At 38.7% G+C, this 18,600-nt stretch overlaps 1 protein-coding gene across 4 annotated transcripts in view; it reads right to left on the bottom strand.

Annotated features, from left to right (window-relative positions):
- Positions 1–18,600, bottom strand: part of bicd1a (bicaudal D homolog 1a) — a 277,734-nt gene that overhangs the window by 90,376 nt on the left and 168,758 nt on the right. For all 4 annotated transcript variants that reach the window (XM_043709237.1, XM_043709235.1, XM_043709238.1 and 1 more), the window contains exon 3: positions 7,624–7,776. In XM_043709237.1, the coding sequence (XP_043565172.1) occupies positions 7,624–7,776 (153 nt within the window). The remainder of the gene's footprint in view (positions 1–7,623; positions 7,777–18,600) is intronic.

Raw genomic sequence — 18,600 nt, 5'->3', positions numbered from 1 at the left:
AGGTCTATCAGCATCTCAAATGAGAAAAGACAATTTTGGTTGGAAAGCTTCCTTTTCAGAGATTTCATATCCAGAACAATGACTGACCTTTCTCTCTTCACCTACTGACAGACCTTTTGTATAATTTCAGCATCTTCTGGTTCTATTTCAAAAGGTGACAAGCTTGTGAATGAGGTTCTTCAGGAGTGAAGATATCGTTGGAATGGGAAAAGAATTTACAAAACGCTAATTTAATTCATTAGATTGGATACATTGTTCCCATCATATCTGATTAAACAAATCACAAAAATGATTTATTTCCCATAACGTTTGTTATACTCACTGATCCAGAGGTTACTTCTGTTTACTTTTGCTCTCATCCAGATTTTATTTTGTTTAGTTCTTTGGGAAAATAAACTAAAATTATGAGTTGGCAAATATATATTGAACATCATGGGATTACGAGACTGGGAACCAAATTGCACGCAATGCCAAGCTCCTGACAGAGGGGCACTGACCCACCCATTGTGCTTGACTTGACAAATCACCAGCAGATACCTTCAGTCTTAAATAAAGTTAATCCAACTGAAAAAGGTCATGCAAAACACAAAAGTATGGATCCTGTTTCATGGTCACAAGAAATGATCATTTTTGAAATTCGGCAAGCTGCTGTTTCTCTGAACGTGAACATAAATCAGCAAATAAAGAAAAATATTCATTCATAACATTAAAAAAAATTGAGAAATGATTGCATGAATTACATTCAAAACTCTTGAAGTTTTCTTTTTACTCCCAGGAGAAACATCAATTCGCTTTATTTAGCAGTACATAAAAAATAATAAAAGCAGATGATTAGCAAGCTAATTGACAGTTTAGAGTTACCTCAGGGCAGTCCTGCTGCAGTGAGGAGCTGCAGCATTCTCAACATTTTCCAACATCTGTTCTGTGCTTATGTGGACCCGAACCTCTTTAAATTCTTAAGAGAAAGCTCATTATTTTTCCAAGAGTGAGAAAAATGGGAGTAACCCTGAATACATTAACCTCTAGATTTCAGAACTGTTTATTTTGTAAAGGAAATTAATTTTCTTTGAAAGTACATTTTCAGAAGAGAAGTAGACCAGTCCATGGTGGAACTATCACATCAGCAGATGATGTAAAATTGCAGCAACCTCTTAACAGTGAAGGAGTACATTTTCAGATGAAGATTTCTCTCTCTATTCACCAAAGGGGGAAAAAAGAGGAGTAATGTTGGGAAGAAGAGGGAAGGAGGGACTGTCACATCCAAGACGGTAGGAATATTGCTAGGAGGAGGTGGCATCACAGACCATTAGCTCAATGAAAAGGGCAGCAAGACCTTGGAATTCAGCAATGCGTGTCAATTAGCGAAGCTGTGAGTAATATGGCATTGTGAACAATCACCCAGTCAATCAAGTTTTAAATCTGAACTACTCTTCATTATACATATTTCTTTATAAATATTAATTACCAAGTACTTTGTACATCAAAGCAAGTTATTGACCCAACAGAAGGATGAAAGCAGGGATGTACTGCGTAATTAATCTGCCCTAAATATTTGGGACATCATAAGGAGCATTATCACATGATATACTTCATTTAGAATCTCTTCTTCATCATGAATATGGGAAAGGGGCATAACCAACATTGCTGTGTATCCGCATCTTACTCTGTTACAACGATGTATTCATAATTAAGTGGGTGGACTAAGGGCTTTGTTTTTAAAACTGCATTAATAGTTCTTGCACTGAATTTTATCGATTTTAGCTCAACCATAATCTAGTGCATTGCAAAACTAAACTCATCACATTTTACACTACACTGGAGAGTAATAGGCACCAATGGTGCTCTCCAGTACAGGGAACATTCTGCACCCTACACTTATTTCATTCTCCATTTCCAAAGTATCTATAAAAAAAGTGTCACAAATATTACCATATCTTTAATGAATGAATTGAAAGATATTGGTGCATTTTACCAGTTAAATTGATCAGAGCTGTTCATTACATTGCATTCTTACGGTTTCACTTTGTTGTCAGTGAGGAACAGTAGAAATAGTGCAAAACCACTGGTGTGGTACTTGCAGCACTAGCTTTTACCAAATGTTACTGGGTTTTTCTGGAAGGTAGACATATGATGATTCATTGATCTGTATCAGGGTGTGACAAATCAGTAAATACGTATATAGCTGTTGGTTAAGCAAAAACACTCGACAGAAGGAACCTTGGCAAAGAAATAGTGGGTAGATTTCTCCAGACAATTTGAACACAATTTATGTTATATTTATCTTGGAAAAAGTAGCTTGCCTAGTGTCTAGGCTGCTGAAAGGCTTGTGGTAAAGCTGATTGGGGAAAAAGTTAGTTCTCTCAATCCTTCTAAACAACTGTGGGATTATTTTGACTTCTATAGGAATTGCAAAATGTACAAGATTTATTTGGTTACCGGGTAAACCCTGTACCTAATTTTGGTTTTAGCTGAAATTATTATGTAAAGGAAAATCAGGAAATGCGTTTAATGGGTGGTTGAACCAATATTGTTTTTTACACAATCATTTAAAAGTCAAATTTAACAATTGCTTTGAGTTCCTTGAATGTCTAACTGATGATAAAGTCTTAAAAGGCTAATAACATCTTGGGTTTTAAAAGTAGATTTACTGACATAAATGAGAACTTCAATTGGCCCATGTAAAAGAATACAGGAACTCTGATTTCAGCACTTTAAAGAGGTCACTGCAGTATGTGATCTTTTGCTGAATGTTCAACTGTTATCCATTCACCAATCTACACCCTACGAATAATACATATCTCAATCATCAACCATCAGCCTCAAGTGAAGGGCATGCCTCCTCCCACAGCAACATAAGAAAAGCACATTGCGTAATCTAACAATAGCCTTCTGGTCTAGTAATATCACTCACACTTTTTCCAATGGAGAGATAGAGTGCAATGACCTGCATCAGAAGAGATGTAATTAAATATTCAAAAAAGAGAAGATGCATATTTCATACACAATACAAAAAAAAGGCAACAAGACCACAAACACATTAAAAGAGGGTGACAGAACATCACACAGTGATGGTATTCTCTCTACACAGATAGTTTGTATTCTTCACTTCTTTTACTGTGGTCATTTAAAACTCTAAGATTGTTCTTTGGGTAAAGCCACCTCTGTCCAATAGCCAGTTTATATAGGCTATTGGCTAAAATGTAACAGGGTAAAGCATTGTTCACTTTTTTTCATCAGGATCAGGACATTTGTCCAGAATTAAAATTACAAATTAACAATTCAAATTGCACAGATGGTTGGTGGAATTTACACAATACCAATGAACTACCAAAACTAACAGAAAAAAATTGAAGGAGATTTGTCACAATGCTATTCTGGCTTTATCTACATGCCAGAATTAAAAGCATATAGATAAACCTTTGAAAACAAACAAAAATCAGCAGGTGTCTAAACAATAAAAAGAAAGATGGGGTTAGACAATGAATTCTCAAATGTATTGGCTACTTTTGGTGTAGTCAATCGAAAAATTAACAAGAAATATATGAACTAGATAAAAATAGGAGTTTAGGCACATGCTGGATAAGGTTAGAGTGCCAATATCACCAAATAATGTTACAACTGTAAAACAAAATGTGCAGTGATCAACAGTTTTCCTTAAATACCAATTGCTATTCGATTTGCAAAACAGGCTGCCGTTCACTGAAGAACATGAAAGATGACACTGGAAAATATAATGTACCTACAATGTATAATGTCAAACCCCTGATAATTAATCAGTTTACAAAAACATCATATACTTTATCCCTCCTCTCATTTCATGTTTATTTCCCTTACATTTATTCAGGTTCCTCAGGCACAATAGCCAATGTCAACCAATAGGGCAGTTGGGCTGACTGTGTGTTTAAGCTTCTGTTCCTACAATGATCAGGGATGCTAGGAGGTCAGCTAGTTTATTCTTGTTTCCTCACTTATCATTGTATTCCTCTTTCTCTGGGAAAGATAGCTCGGTCATAGGAAGTAGTGCGTGTATGGTTGTGTCTTTTAGTGTTTCATTATGAAGTTCATTCATAAACAATCCACAGAGTTTCACTGATGCTAAATCAATCTAAAATAATTTATTAAGACTTGTGTTACAATATATTGGATAATCCAAAATTTGAAATTTTAAAAAGTGGATCCCTTTAGTTGTTGAAAGTATTGTAAAGCTGAAAGGAAATTGATAGTCAATAGGATATTCAGCTTTGAAATTTATATCAAGACTTTAATGTTGAAATTGGTCTTCAGCAGTGGTGCCAAATAGACAACATGGCTATTTGTTTTACATCCTGCCTGATTAACTTTAAGGGAAAAAAGTTTGGTGGGATTTAAAATGAATCTGCTGATTATTGCTGCCTGTTTTACATTATTGTCAAAAATTAATTTCATCCCCTTTATTCTTTAAAGGCATTCAATTTTCTCCCTTTCCCAATCTTAATTTCCTCATTTCTAATCTCATTCCTCCTGAGAGATTATCCCTTTTGAGATTTCAGTATAACAGACATTTAGGAAGAGGTCTCCACAGTGAACAGTTCCATTTGATAGTTCCAACCTTCATGTGCTGGCCATTGCCTGAGTAGCAGAGCTGTGATTTGAAATGTAATTAGCGGAATAGCGAATGTGATTGTGCATCTTACTCCTTCTTCACCAAATAGGTTTGACTACACTCAGCATGGTGAGATTAAAATCAAAACCTTCTCTAATACAACTATAATTATATCCTTATAAATCACACACATCTCCAACTTCTGTCCCCTATCTTCCAGCTGTCATGTGCAACTCCACTTGAATCTCTCCAGTTATTCACCTCATTCATAGCACCAAAACAACCTGACCAAGAACCATGAGCACACTCAACAACCTTTCATTTGTTCAGGTTTACCATTTTCACCAGCAGTCCTGCTCCTCTCTCTAACTCAGCTGTCCTTTCATTCATCTCTCTCCAATCACAGCTGAAGCATGTTCGTCACCCCAATACACTGACCTCTTTAAAAAAACTCCCCTTAGCTGTCTCCTCTTTCACCTGCTCCTACTCTTTGGCACTACACTCATGGGTTCAACATCCACATTTATGCTAGTCAGACCCAACTCTGTTTCTCCGCCACCTCTCTCACTGCCTTTCCTACTGCTGAACTGTCAGATTGTGTGCATAAAGTCCAGTCTTGACAGGCTCATCTACAATCATCAGCTTTGGACCAGCTCTGTACATTCATTATTAGCACTATTCCCCACTCCAGCCTCTGCAGTAGACTAAATCAGTATACAATTGAACATCAAATGCAATTATCCCTCGGAGAGCTTCTGACCCTGTATTTTCCATATTAGCAAATCAATTCCCTCCACTTCCATTGAGGTCCATTACTGTCTTCAGCAGTTTCTACACCAACCATTAATCCACCTTTCCACTTCCCCCTGCACCTTTAAGACCGTATGTAAATCCATTCTTTTGTACAAACCTCTATGTCTCTCCGAAAAGCTCTATGTTTGCATGTGCTCATTTTTTTCCTCAAACTTCTGAAATGCCTTGCTTTCCTACATTAATATATAAAATGTAACTTTATGTTGTATCACAATGTAGTTACAGAGTTGTGTCCTCCCTCCTGTCTATTAACCTGATCCAGAATGCAGCTGATGGTCCACCTCTTCCACTTTGTCCCTTGTATCAACTTTAGTCATCATGAGATTAACGTTTATGTTTAAATTCCTTGAGAATCCAACATGATTCCTAAGCTTGACAGCTAAGGTTGCCAACAAGCCTTGATTATCCTGGGTGCTCCTAGAATTAATGCCACATTTTCTGGATTCTCCTATGAGCAATCCAATAGCAAAAGCAGAGAGAGATTTATTTCTCCAGTTTTGCCCTGGCCAGATTCCCAAGAGTTCATACAGGGTTGCAATGCAAACAGAATGTAGCATAGCTTTAGCAACACACAAAATCTGGTAAAACTATTCAACGGATACACTGGTTTCTGGAGCACAGAGAATCGGGTGTTGATGGGGAAGTGGGATGCAGACTGTCACTAATGGCATCAATCAAATTACTATTATTGACACTGGTGTAGTCAATGATATCCAGACATACAGGAAGTTAGGAGGCAGGAAGAGGGCATGTGATGGAACTTCCCAGGATATGGTTGATAATCCCAATGACAGATATGAAGAACAGCTCAATGGTAGGAATCATCATTGGGCAACTACACTGTTCATGCTATTAAGAATCAATGCTGCAGCCCCTCACTTAATTTGGGTGTGTAAGAGTTAATCTATTAACATGCAGGTAAAGAATAAAATTATAAAGCAAAGAAGAGGGATTGGAAAATCAGAAGTTCATACTATAAGCCCACACATTAATTTTAAGTCAGTAGCTTTAAAATACAGTTTGCATGGAACATGACTACCCACAAACTGATAGCCTCAACAGTTTAGATAAAAGCAACAAGCATAGGGTCCTGCAGTTTTTGGTTCTCATGTCAAGTTACAACTTACATTAACATTTAGATGTATAAAGCTTGAGCTTGTAGTTATGACAGCAATAGAATGTATGCCCCAGCTCACATTAAGCTAGTGACAATTTGGTCTTGGTTTGCTAGATGTATGCAAGGCTGGTTCCGAATGCCTTCCTTTAAATGCACTGTCAATGTCTTTGCTCCAGCTGATAAGGCTACATTTCTCTTAACATGGCTAAAATAATGCTTAACTGAGATGCTCTATTTGTTTAAGGCCTGCTGTCTAAACACACACTGATAATCACTCAACAATGACTGCGATTAATAATGGGATGATAACACTAGTGGGAGCAGAAATTTTAGAAAGTACAAAAGCCATTTCTTCTTTCTTGATCCCGCTTCTTATTTCTGCTACTTTTCTTAAATGTAAAAGTACTTAGTTTTGCCTTTTATCTTGACCCAAAAGGTTACTGTGCACCCACCTCAGGATCTTAGATATTAGAAGAAAAGTTGGAAAGTTACATATTTAATTAATGAGTAAAGCCTGAAAGAGACCAGCCTCAATCTGTTCCCCATCCAGTCTGCACAACAGCAGAATTTATATCAAACTCTCAAATATTACCATAATTTTGAAGTTAGATTGTGTTCTGTATCTTGAAGCTATTAAGTGCATCTGCTATCTTTTAAAAATCTGGTCTTTCTTATAATTTTTGACGAAGTTTGAATTATTTTTAAACTGAAACTCTTATCCTGTTGAATGGATAGAACAATGTTGTAAATTGTCCTTTAGATATTAACAAGTTGTACATTTATATAAAATTGTACCTGCTATTTAATTGTTCACAGGTTTAATTTCCATTTGGTCCATGCCTGTCTCTAGAAGTACTGGGGACTGCTGGCCCACTGACTTCACAATAATTAACAAGATTCCACAGTAAACAGACTAAAGATTCATTCTAAATAACAGAGATAAACCATGAATATTACATGACTGCACAATGCAAAAAATACCTCCCTAAATATGGATATCTTAGATAAAACCAAAGTGCAACCAATTTCAATTCTGATCATTAGCATTGTACTGCGATTTCTACTTGGGATGGTGGAAGCAGCTAATGAATTTTCCATCACCAATAAATACCTGATTTTGCTTGAGGGTTGAGACAAGTTTTTGCAGAGTAATGTTCTCCTCTTCCAGCTCAGTGTAATCCTGCAGAAGCCTCGTCTCACGAAACTTGTACTCTCGGATCTCATCTTTCATCCGTATTCTTTGCAGCTCCAACATTTCATTATTCTAAAGAAGAGAAAAGAAAGATCAAATTGAGATGCTTCAATGCATCTAATGGTCGACTACCTTCTTGAATGTCTTTGATGAACCACCTTTTTGCTTCGAGCAGGCTAAGAGATCTGAAGAACCAGATACAATTTTTGTCACAATGGTGTTACACAAAGTAACAAAATAGCATGATTCAGCTGGGCTTACATTGCTGCCTGGAACCTTTATTAATAGATGCACATAAGGTATGTAAACCATTTAATCTTCAAAACAGTGCCATTCGAAAGGATTGACTGACAACTTATGTTTGACAAAGAAGACTACTGACCTGAATTTATAAACCAGCTTCAAAATTCAATCTATTTCTTGTGCAAAATATGTTTTCCATCCAATGCGATTTTAAAATAGAACTAAGGACAATTTATTCCCAGAAATAACCTTTAGTCCATGAGATGTATGCCGTAACAGTAATTTGGTTGGATCACTGACATTTGCATTATATTTTTCAAACTTTCCCAGTTCTTCCTTCCTGCGAGGATATGATTAAATGTTGGTCATTCAACATGTACAAGATAGTCCACCCAAATAATTCCTGACCTCACCAATGTTTATATGCACACTTTCTATTGGAAATCAATGGCTAGCAACAGAATGGACTAGCAGTAAGGGTATGTATCAGTGGCCTAGCTTGAAACTCTACTTCAGTTTAGAAGTAGAGTGAAGTTGGCACCTTTCTGGTTAGTACTATTTATTTACTCACTAAATTAACCACCGATTTACATTGTCTTTGCTCTGATCTGCAAACAGACCCCGGGTATCTCACAGCTCTTTTTATTGCAGAGTAATTACAACTCAGAAGAAGCAGTTTCATTTTTTACAGGACAAGAGAAAATGCCATTAGTGTGTGACATTTTAAACTTAATTATCATATAGAGTGCATTTTATCATTTGTTTGTTGATTTATCTCATAGGAAATCTCCTATACCTCAATATATCTCGAATCTGAAACCAACCGCACTTCATTAGTTTTTCTAGTTACAGTATGGTAACAGCCGGATATTCTTAGAATAGATTACTTATAGTATGGAAACAGGCCCTTCGGCCCAACAAGTCCACACCGACCCGCCGAAGCACAACCCACCCAGACCTATTCCCCTACATTTACCCCGTCGCCTAACACTACGGGCAATTTAGCATGGCCAGTTCACCTAACCTGCACATTTTTGGACTGTGGGAGGAAACCAGAGCACCCAGAGGAAACCCATATTGGATCCTACACTCTTCACAATGGTTTTCCTCAGTTACATTTGGAATTGAGTTAACGACAAGAAGCTCACTTTGGTGAAGTAAAAGAGTCAAACACAAATACATGGTCAGATTTTCAAAGACACAAAGAGATATCTTTATAAGATGGTAAATACATGGACAATTGCAAACATAGCCAAGAAAGCCCAGCAGCGTCTCTACTTTCTGCGAAGGTTCAGAAAAGCCCACCTCCACCCCCCACCCCACCATATTGGGGTTCATCGAGAGCACCCTGAGCTGCTGCGTCACTGCATGGTTTGGGAATTGTACTGTCTCGACCCTACAACGGATAGTGAGGACAGCTGAGAGGATCATCGGGGTCTCTCTTCTCTCCGTTACAGACATTTACTTCACACACTGCATTCAAAAGGCTAACAGCATTGTGGAAGACTCCACACACTCCTCACTCAAACTCTTCTCCCTCCTGCCATCTGGCAGAAGATACCATTCGGTCTCTCACAGCCAGACTGTGCAACAGTTTCTTCCCCCAGGCCATCAGGCTCCTTAACACTGTATGATCAGACTCTATTCCATCTGAAACTCTTTGCATGACTTAGAATTGCTGCTAGAGCAATGTTTTATTAATTATCATTCTACATGGACAATTGCAAACATAGCCAAGAAAGCCCAGCAGCATCTCTACTTTCTGCGAAGGTTCAGAAAAGCCCACCTCCCCCCCCCCCCACCCCACCATATTGGGGTTCATCGAGAGCACCCTGAGCTGCTGCGTCACTGTATGGTTTGGGAATTGTACTGTCTCGACCCTACAACAGATAGTGAGGACAGCTGAGAGGATCATCGGGGTCTCTCTTCTCTCCGTTACAGACATTTACTTCACACACTGCATTCAAACTCCACACACTCCTCACTCAAACTCTTCTCCCTCCTGCCATCTGGCAGAAGATATCATTCGGTCTCTCACAGCCAGACTGTGCAACAGTTTCTTCCCCCAGGCCATCAGGCTCCTTAACACTGTATGATCAGACTCTATTCCATCTGAAACTCTTTGCATGACTTAGAATTGCTGCTAGAGCAATGTTTTATTAATTATCATTCTTTTACTACACTGTAATTTGTACACCACTGTGCCTATTGTCTTGACATGTCAGAAATTTTGCACTTCCTACGCACTTTATGCCGCCCTGTGAATGATCATGTAGTTTGTGTTGTCCATGTAGCACCGTGGTCCTGGAGGAACACTGTCTCATTTTTTACTGTATCAGTTCTATATGGTAGAGATGACAAATAAAGCTACTCTTGACTTATGACATTCAGGATTTAAGCAGATACCTGAAAATCAAGAATGCTTTAGTAAAATTCTGAAGGGAAAAGGCAGATTTTGTGGTGTATCAAAATCTATTTCTTTAGAACTCCTACATCAGTCTCCATAGTGATCAGAAGACAAGTATACATTACTGTGTTTATGACTCCATCGAATCTTCTCAGACAGTTTAGTACTTCCTGGCACAATAACAAATTCATTTTAGGCTGTGGGTTCCTTGTTGAGGATTGCTTGTTATAAAACAAATAAGGTGCATTAGGTAAAAACAATGACTGCAGATGCTGGAAACTAGATTCTGGATTAGAGTGGTGCTGGAAAAGCACAGCAGTTCAGGCAGTAGGAAAATTGACGTTTCGGGCAAAATCCCTTCATCAGGAATAAGGGCTTTTGCCCGAAACGTTAATTTTCATGCTCCTCAGATACTGCCTGAACTGCTGTGCTTTTCCAGCACCACTCTAATCCAAAATAAGGTGCATTGCAAAGGAGTTTGCTGCTAAAACACTAATACATTGTAATATTAGCTGTAGAGGAACATGGAAACATAAAACTTGTCTGCACAGGTCTAAAGAAGATGAAATATACTACTTTTACTGAATTGGAACATCCTTTATTCTTAAGAAAAAACTTACAATTAAGTTAGTATTTGTCCCAAAACTATGACATCCACCATCCAGAAGTGAAGCAACTACAGAATAACACCATCATTTTCACATCATCCACCTTCCTAAGTATTGGTAATAAAGCACTGTGCCTCCATACAGGTTAGGTCAAAACCCAAAGGTTCTCTAACTATCATTATAGTACCTTCACCACATTGATTTTGGTTGTCCAAGGTAGCTGAGCACTACCAACCTCTGGCTCCAATGAGAGATGATCAAGGAATTTTGGCCTTTAAACAAATCAAGGTGCAACCAAAGACGTGGGTTTTAGGGGTCTCGGTATCATTGTTCCTTAGCCCTTTAAGGATCCTGCAGAAATTTATCAACGATCCACTTCACGTAAGAACTACCTCATGTGAGTAGGAAGATAGGTTTGAGTGTCCGCAAGGTATTAGACAGTCACAGTAGATGTATTATTTAGAAACTGTAGTTTAGTTGATAAGATTCCATACTGAAGTGGTGCTGTGAGGTCAGCAAATCTGGAAGGACAGGTTTACCAAATGCACACCCCTCTTTGAGGTTATTTCTGCTGGGTTTCCTATTATCAGCAGGCTGAATAATGACTGAAATCCTACTTCAGCTACCTGAAACCTACAATAGCAGGTACGTATAACATACTAGATAATATTTCTACATTCAGGGCTCAGCTGATCAGTAATAGTGATACACCTTCCATCTGATATAGGCCTGGGTAAGTACAGAGCTGAAAATGTGTTGCTGGAAAAGCGCAGCAGGTCAGGCAGCATCAAAGGAACAGGAGAAGCGACGTTTCGGGCATAAGCCCTTCTTCTTTTCCAGCAACACATTTTTAGCTCTGATCTCCAGCACCTGCAGCCCTCACTTTCTCCTGGGCAAGTACAGCCCCAGTAAAACTCAAGAAGTTTGAAGCAATCCAGGTTTTAAGTTGCCTGCTAGAATGGCAACCCATCCAACACCTTCAATATTCACTCGCTTCACTACTGACATATCGCGGTGGTAAGTGCACTGCAGCAACTCACCAAGGCTCCTTCAACAGCACCTTCCAAACCCACTACCACTCTACCACTTTCAAGGACAAGGTCGGCAAAAACATGGGAAAAAAACCACATGCAAGTTTCCCTCTAAGCCACACATCAATGTGACCTGGAAATATATCATACTAGCACTAAAGAAAAGGAGCAGGAATAGGCTATCTAGCTTTCAACCTTGTCTTGCCATTCTATAAGATCGTGGCTGATCTGCCCCAGGTCAAGGTGCAACCCAGGTTTTTCATCCCAGCTCCTCATTGCACTTAACTCCTGATTTTGTAAGAAATCTCTTTCGCCTTTTAGAAATATTTTCCAAGATCCAACCTTCGCAACTCTCTGAATTACAGAAGTCTAGGTATTCACCACCCTCTGAAGGAAGAAATTCCTTTGCATCTGCTTCCAATGAGTGTCCCCTTATTTTGCAACTATGTTCCTCGTTGAGAATCCCCCAGTAGTGGAAATACCTTTTTGACATGTACCCTGTCAAGCTGCCTCAGATTTTGCAGGTTTCAATATTCATTGTTGCTTCGCTGTTCTTGAGAGAAACTCCTGGAACTCTTTCCCTAATAGTACCATGGTGTACCTCCAACAAGGACTGCAATACTTCAAGAAGGCAAACTGCACACAATTATGTCCCTAAGGAAATTAAGGACAAGCAATAAATGCTTGCCCAGCTAGTGACGCCCACATCACATGAACAAATAAACAAAAATGCAATAGAGTTCATGAGGCAACATATGGTCACAGTCTTGCAAAGCTGACTAGGTGGAGAGATCTCTGTACCTTCTACAGTTCGTGCCTATTTTCAATTGGCATTTGGCACTCTCACTCTGTGCGAGAAACATGGCATTGTGTAATGTCAATAGGTTAGTAATCCAGAAAACCAGGCTAATGTTTTAGGGATATGGGTTTCAATCCCAGAATGGCAGATAGTGAAATTTGAATTCAATAAATATCAGAATAAAAAGCTTTACTAATGGCTATTCTGAAACCACTGTTGATTGCCATTAAAACCCCACCAGGTTCACTAATGTCCCTCAGAGAAGGAAATCTGCCATCCTTGCCTGGTCTGGCCTACACGTGACTCCAGACTCACAGCAAAGTGGTTGATTGTTAACTACCCTCTGGGTAATAAGTGATGTGCAATAAATGGTAGCCTAGCCAGTAATACCCACATCCTATGAACAAACAGAAAAAAATCTAATCATACTCTGACTGGCTAATCATACACCCTATTCACTGAGACATTCCCTCTCCCTAATCATACTCACTGTGCACCAAACCATTCCCTCTCTCCAATAACATTTCCCATTCACTCAAACACACCCTCTCTCCAATAACATCCTTTCCTTCCAGTGAATGACTCCCTCTCTCTAACCATGTATCCAAAGTTACAAATGTTACCCTGTCCCTGTCTTTATGTCAGCATTGTTTTGATCCTCTCAATTTTGACTACTATCTGTATTTCTTTCAGTCCTTCACCCTGTTCAATCCCTATTGCCACCATTGCCCACCTCACAGTTCTCACTGGCATGTTAACTCCTCAGGAATTCCTTCTCACTGCAGCTTCATTTTCAGAGTACCAGGAGCTTAGAAAAAGAAGCAGCACCAAGGGAGGATAAGAAGAACAGAGTTCATTTTTGATCCCCAACTAGTCAAGAAGTGTAGACACTTGGTTGTGCCTACATTCTGTGCCACTGAAGTATCTGACATTACACTTAACATTTAGTTAACTTAATAGGGTTTAACCAAAGTCTGAAATTTCTGACTTCCTTTTAACAACCTCTCCTTCAGTGATCGTATTAGCAATATCATAAACCACTGGAATTCTTATGGCACAGGATAGGATCATAGAAACAAGAGTAGGTGATTCAGCCCATTGAGCCTCCTCCACTATTTAATATGATTGTAGCTGATCAAACACTTCAATGTCTTTTACTCAGAGAATCATAGTCATAAAGATATACAGCATGGAAACAGACCCTTCGGTCCAACCCGTCCATGCCGACCAGATATCCCAACCCAATCTAGCCCCACCTGCCAGCACCCAGCCCATATCCCTCCAAACCCTTCCTATTCATATACCCATCCAAATGCCTCTTAAATGTTGCAATTGTACTAGCCTCCACTACTTCCTCTGGCAACTCATTGCATACACGTATCACCCTCTGTGTGAAAAAGTTGTCCCTTAGGTCTCTTTTATATCTTTCCCCTCTCACTCTAAATCTATGCCCTCTGGTTCTGGATTCCCAGGCCCCAGGGAAAAGACTTTGCCTATTTATCCTATCCATGCCCCTCATAATTTTGTAAATCTCTATAAGGTCACCCCTCAGCCTCCTACACTCCAGGGAAAACAGCCCCAGCCTTTTCAGCCTATCTTTATAGCTCAAATCTTCCAACCCTGGCAACATCCTTGTAAATCTTTTCTGAACCCTTTCAAGTCTCACAACATCTTTCCGATAGGAAGGAGACCAGAATTGCACACAATATTCCAACAGTGGCCTAACCAATGTCCTGTACAGCCGCAACATGACCTCCCAACTCCTGTACTCAATACTCTGACCAATAAAAGAAAGCATACCAAACGCCTTCTTCACTATCCTATCTACCTACAACTCCACTTTCAAGGAGCTATGAACCTGTACTCCAAGATCTCTTTGTTCAGCAACACTCCCTAGGACGTTACCATTAAGTGTATAAGTTCTGCTAAGATTTGCTTTCCCAAAATGCAACACCTTGCATTTATCTAAATTATACTCAAACTATTCCCATAAACAGTTACACCATTGATAATCAACTGAGCTCCCAAAGCCCTCTAATCCAAGCATTTGGATTTGTGTATTGTTAAGTTAACCCTTCAAAAGCAGTGGCAGTGAGCCATCAAGCTGGGAGAAATGGACAGTGAGTGGTCTTTGCAAGAGTGCCTAAGATGGCTTTGATTTTCCAAATGAGAAGCTTGTAACTGAAAGGATCTTCTGGTTTATGATGTCAGGTTAGGCATTTGAAAATATTGCAGTGGTCTTGCAATTAGGAAAAACATGAGGTTGGCCTGGTGTTTGCAAATGCAGGCAAAATTACTCCAAGTCTGTAGATAATGGGGAAGATTTGAACTTTGGCAGATCTGTGAAAATTGTTCATCAGGGATTGGCTACTTGTTATCCTACTAGCTTAACTTCCTTTACATTTACATGAGTATTATGTTTTCGTAATAATGATATGTGCCGGTCAAAGATGCGTTTTGAAAGAGTTAAATGATATGGAATTTTCATGGCTCTATTTAAAAACGTACAAAATCATACTTTGTAAAGAAAGGCCATTAGGACAGAAACAGTTATGATGAGTCAGGGGAATTCCACAAATATTTAATATGCCTGCAATGTTTCTGTGCAATTCACTAGATTTGTAGAATAATGGTTGTTCCTAAAATAAAAATAGCAAATCAACAGAGTATCTCGAAGGATCTATTGTCCACAGTGAAGGAATTGGTTGTTGCAGCTGAATGCAAATACGAGATTGAACTAAAAACAGAAAGAACTGGAAATTAGATTTCAGTTTCAGATTTCCAGATCCCTGATTGAACAGTCACTGTTGAGCGCGATGTTATCCTGAATTACAGATGAAAATTGCCAAACCCAGTGCATTCAAACAACCTTAAGAATGCATTCCACAAAGATAAACAATTTGGACAAACTTCAGATGCATTGCTGAACTAATTGAAATACTGGAGTGGGTGGATATCACATGATTGGGCTGCAAGCCTGCAGACTGAAAGGCTTGTTCCTTCTGACATTTGGTTTGCTTTCTGTGCAGCGATAATGGAACAAACTGTAAATGAGCAAGTCATGCCCCATTAGTTAAACGTACAATTACACAATTAATTCTGAAATATTTTGTTCAAAAACTGTTGAGGGTAAGATTTGAGCACAACTGGACATTAGTGAACAATGGGACAGTGTTTCTCCTTAATCAATACGCCTAAAGGATTGAGAAATAAATAGAAGGAGGACTGAAAAGAAGGATCAATTAGGGTCAGCAAATTCAACGTCAAATCTGTTGTTTGTGATCATTTCTACCTCCCAGTCTACTTTATCCAGCCCTTTCATGAATTTGAAATCTTCAAACAGATCACAGGATGTCTATGTAAGACCTTTCATTTGCACAAAGTTAACGATGAGCATTGCAAAACTTCAATAACTAGTGGCAATTTACAATTCACAGGGTATCTCTTCTTCACAAGTTGCTGGCTAATTTGCATAATAATGACAGCAAATGCCATTTAGCCATTTCAGTTCCAACAGAAATCTGGGTGAATAAATCTCACCTATCTATAAAATTTAAATATCAGATCGAAAGGGCTCAGGTAAGTGTAACAGCTAAAAGGTTCTGGCATTATTATCCCTTTGTGACTGAAAGCTTCATAATTCAGCCAGTATATGGATTCACAGTCAGCTGTTGGCGTACTGTCACAAATATATAATTGTGATATCATATGCTGTACTAAAGGTTACTCTCTCTTCAAATGGACACAAGGAGCCTAAACACATAGTTGCTGGAAATTTCATGATGTGGACATGCTGGTCTTGGACTGGGATGGACAAAGTTAAAAATTTTGTAGTGATTCTTGTTGATTCCTACAGCCAGAAAAAACAAACAGATGGAAGTGTTATCTCAGCATCAACCACAAAGGGAGACATTTAGAATTAATTTGACCCTTGGACAACAAAATGAGTCATTGAAGAAATGTGAGAATTTAAAGCTTCTGGGAGAAATGTTAGGCAGAAAGCAATCCCCCCCCCCCCCCCCCGCCCCACCAAGGAAATCTTCGTGGATCAAAGATTCATCAAATGTTGATACTGATGCTATCTTAAGTTTAAATCTGCACAAAATTGACTGAGACACTATTTTAAATAGAACTCCCAATTGTTGAAAGATATCCTCAGGGAGAGAATTCTCAGCTGAAAGCTCAAAGGAAAGGATTTTCAGAAATCAGCAACAGTTTTGTTGAAAGAGTCCAGGCAATCTGCAATCACCATAACCACAGAACTACTGAGGAACAAGGAATTGTCTCCCTGTCTGTCTGTCTGTCTGTCTATCTATCTATCTATCTATCTCTTTCTCTCAAAGTCTGCTCTTACTGCTAAGTCCACTGTAGAAGCAACCACCAAATATCTGACAACAGAAGCCATCACAAGTGCTGAATCTGACTTCATATTAACCTCATTATCTCAGAAAGAGAAATCTTTAAGCAACTAACAGGCCTGCAATAACAACAAATTTATTTTATTCTTTATATGTATTGTTTAGTTGCATCTGCTTTTAATCATTATTTCTGTATTTTACATAATAACTTTTTTAACATAGTACTTTCAGATATGTACTAAACAAACTGTGTTTAAGATGAAAGCTTTGTTGCTGGTTATTTTTTAATTTGAATACTCAAGAAAACTAAAAGGGAGCCATGAGCTAGACAAATCCACAGCTCATGGACCACTCTGCGGATGGACCTGTTGTGGTCCTGACAGTGCAAACTATGGAGATAGCAGCAGATGTAATATTGGATCATCATTTTTGAAAGGGAGTGAGTGGTGTCAAGAAGTGACTTCAGCTCATCAGATCACTGTAAGGGCACCAAGAACAACCTCAGTAACTCAAAACTGGGTCCTTTTGATTGGATATGGAAATGTAAAATGGTCCTTTCTGCTGTAGATCCCTTATCCTGTATAGTGATAAAGGGCTAGCTTTAGAGAATTCTTAAATCTGCATCAATGATCACAACTCAGAGATCCAGTACTACTGAAGGTGATATGCACAAGCTGATATTCAGAAATAAATAGTGTATGCCGGAATTTTTCATCTACATCTGGAAGCTATTATGATCCTGACACTGGTAACTTTGAATAAAGAAATTCAAACTTCCAGTTGATAGCTGAAAGGGACTCATGAAAAGATTTAATGTTTCAAGACTTTTACTGAAATAAACAGACTAAAAGCACTATTCATTATACACCATTATTATCAGTAGCTTACACATTAAACAATGGAGGATTACTAAGAAGGATGAGGTACAAAGGTAAACTAGCCAATAATATAAAGGAGGATAGTAAAAGCTTTTTTAAGTATTTGAAAGGCAAAAAAAATGGTTAAGACTAAAATTGGGCCCTTGAAGACAGAAACAGGGGAATATATTACGGGGAACAAAGAAATGGCAGAAGAATTGAATTGGTACTTCAGTTCTGTGTTCACTGGGGTAGACACAAGCAATCTCCCAGAGGTAACAGTAGCTGAAGGACCTGAACTTAATGGAATTTATATTTGCCAGGAATTGGTGTTGGAGCGACTGTTAGGTCTGAAGGTTGATAGGTCCCGGGGCCTGATGGTCTACATCCCAGGGTACTGAAGGAGGTGGCTCGAGAAATCGTGGATGCGTTGGTGATTATTTTCAGAGTTCGATAGATTCGGGATCAGTTCCTGTGGATTGGAGGGTGGCTAATGTTGTACCACGTTTTAAGAAAGGAGGGAGAGAGAAAGCAGTTAGTCTGACCTCAGTGGTGGGAAAGATGCTGGAGTCTATTATAAAGGATGAAATTAC

Source organism: Chiloscyllium plagiosum, chromosome 19 (genome assembly GCF_004010195.1).
Source record: "Chiloscyllium plagiosum isolate BGI_BamShark_2017 chromosome 19, ASM401019v2, whole genome shotgun sequence".
NCBI classification, from domain to species: domain Eukaryota; kingdom Metazoa; phylum Chordata; class Chondrichthyes; order Orectolobiformes; family Hemiscylliidae; genus Chiloscyllium; species Chiloscyllium plagiosum.
Note: the sequence above shows the minus strand (reverse complement) of the source record. Positions and strands in the feature narration are given on the sequence as shown.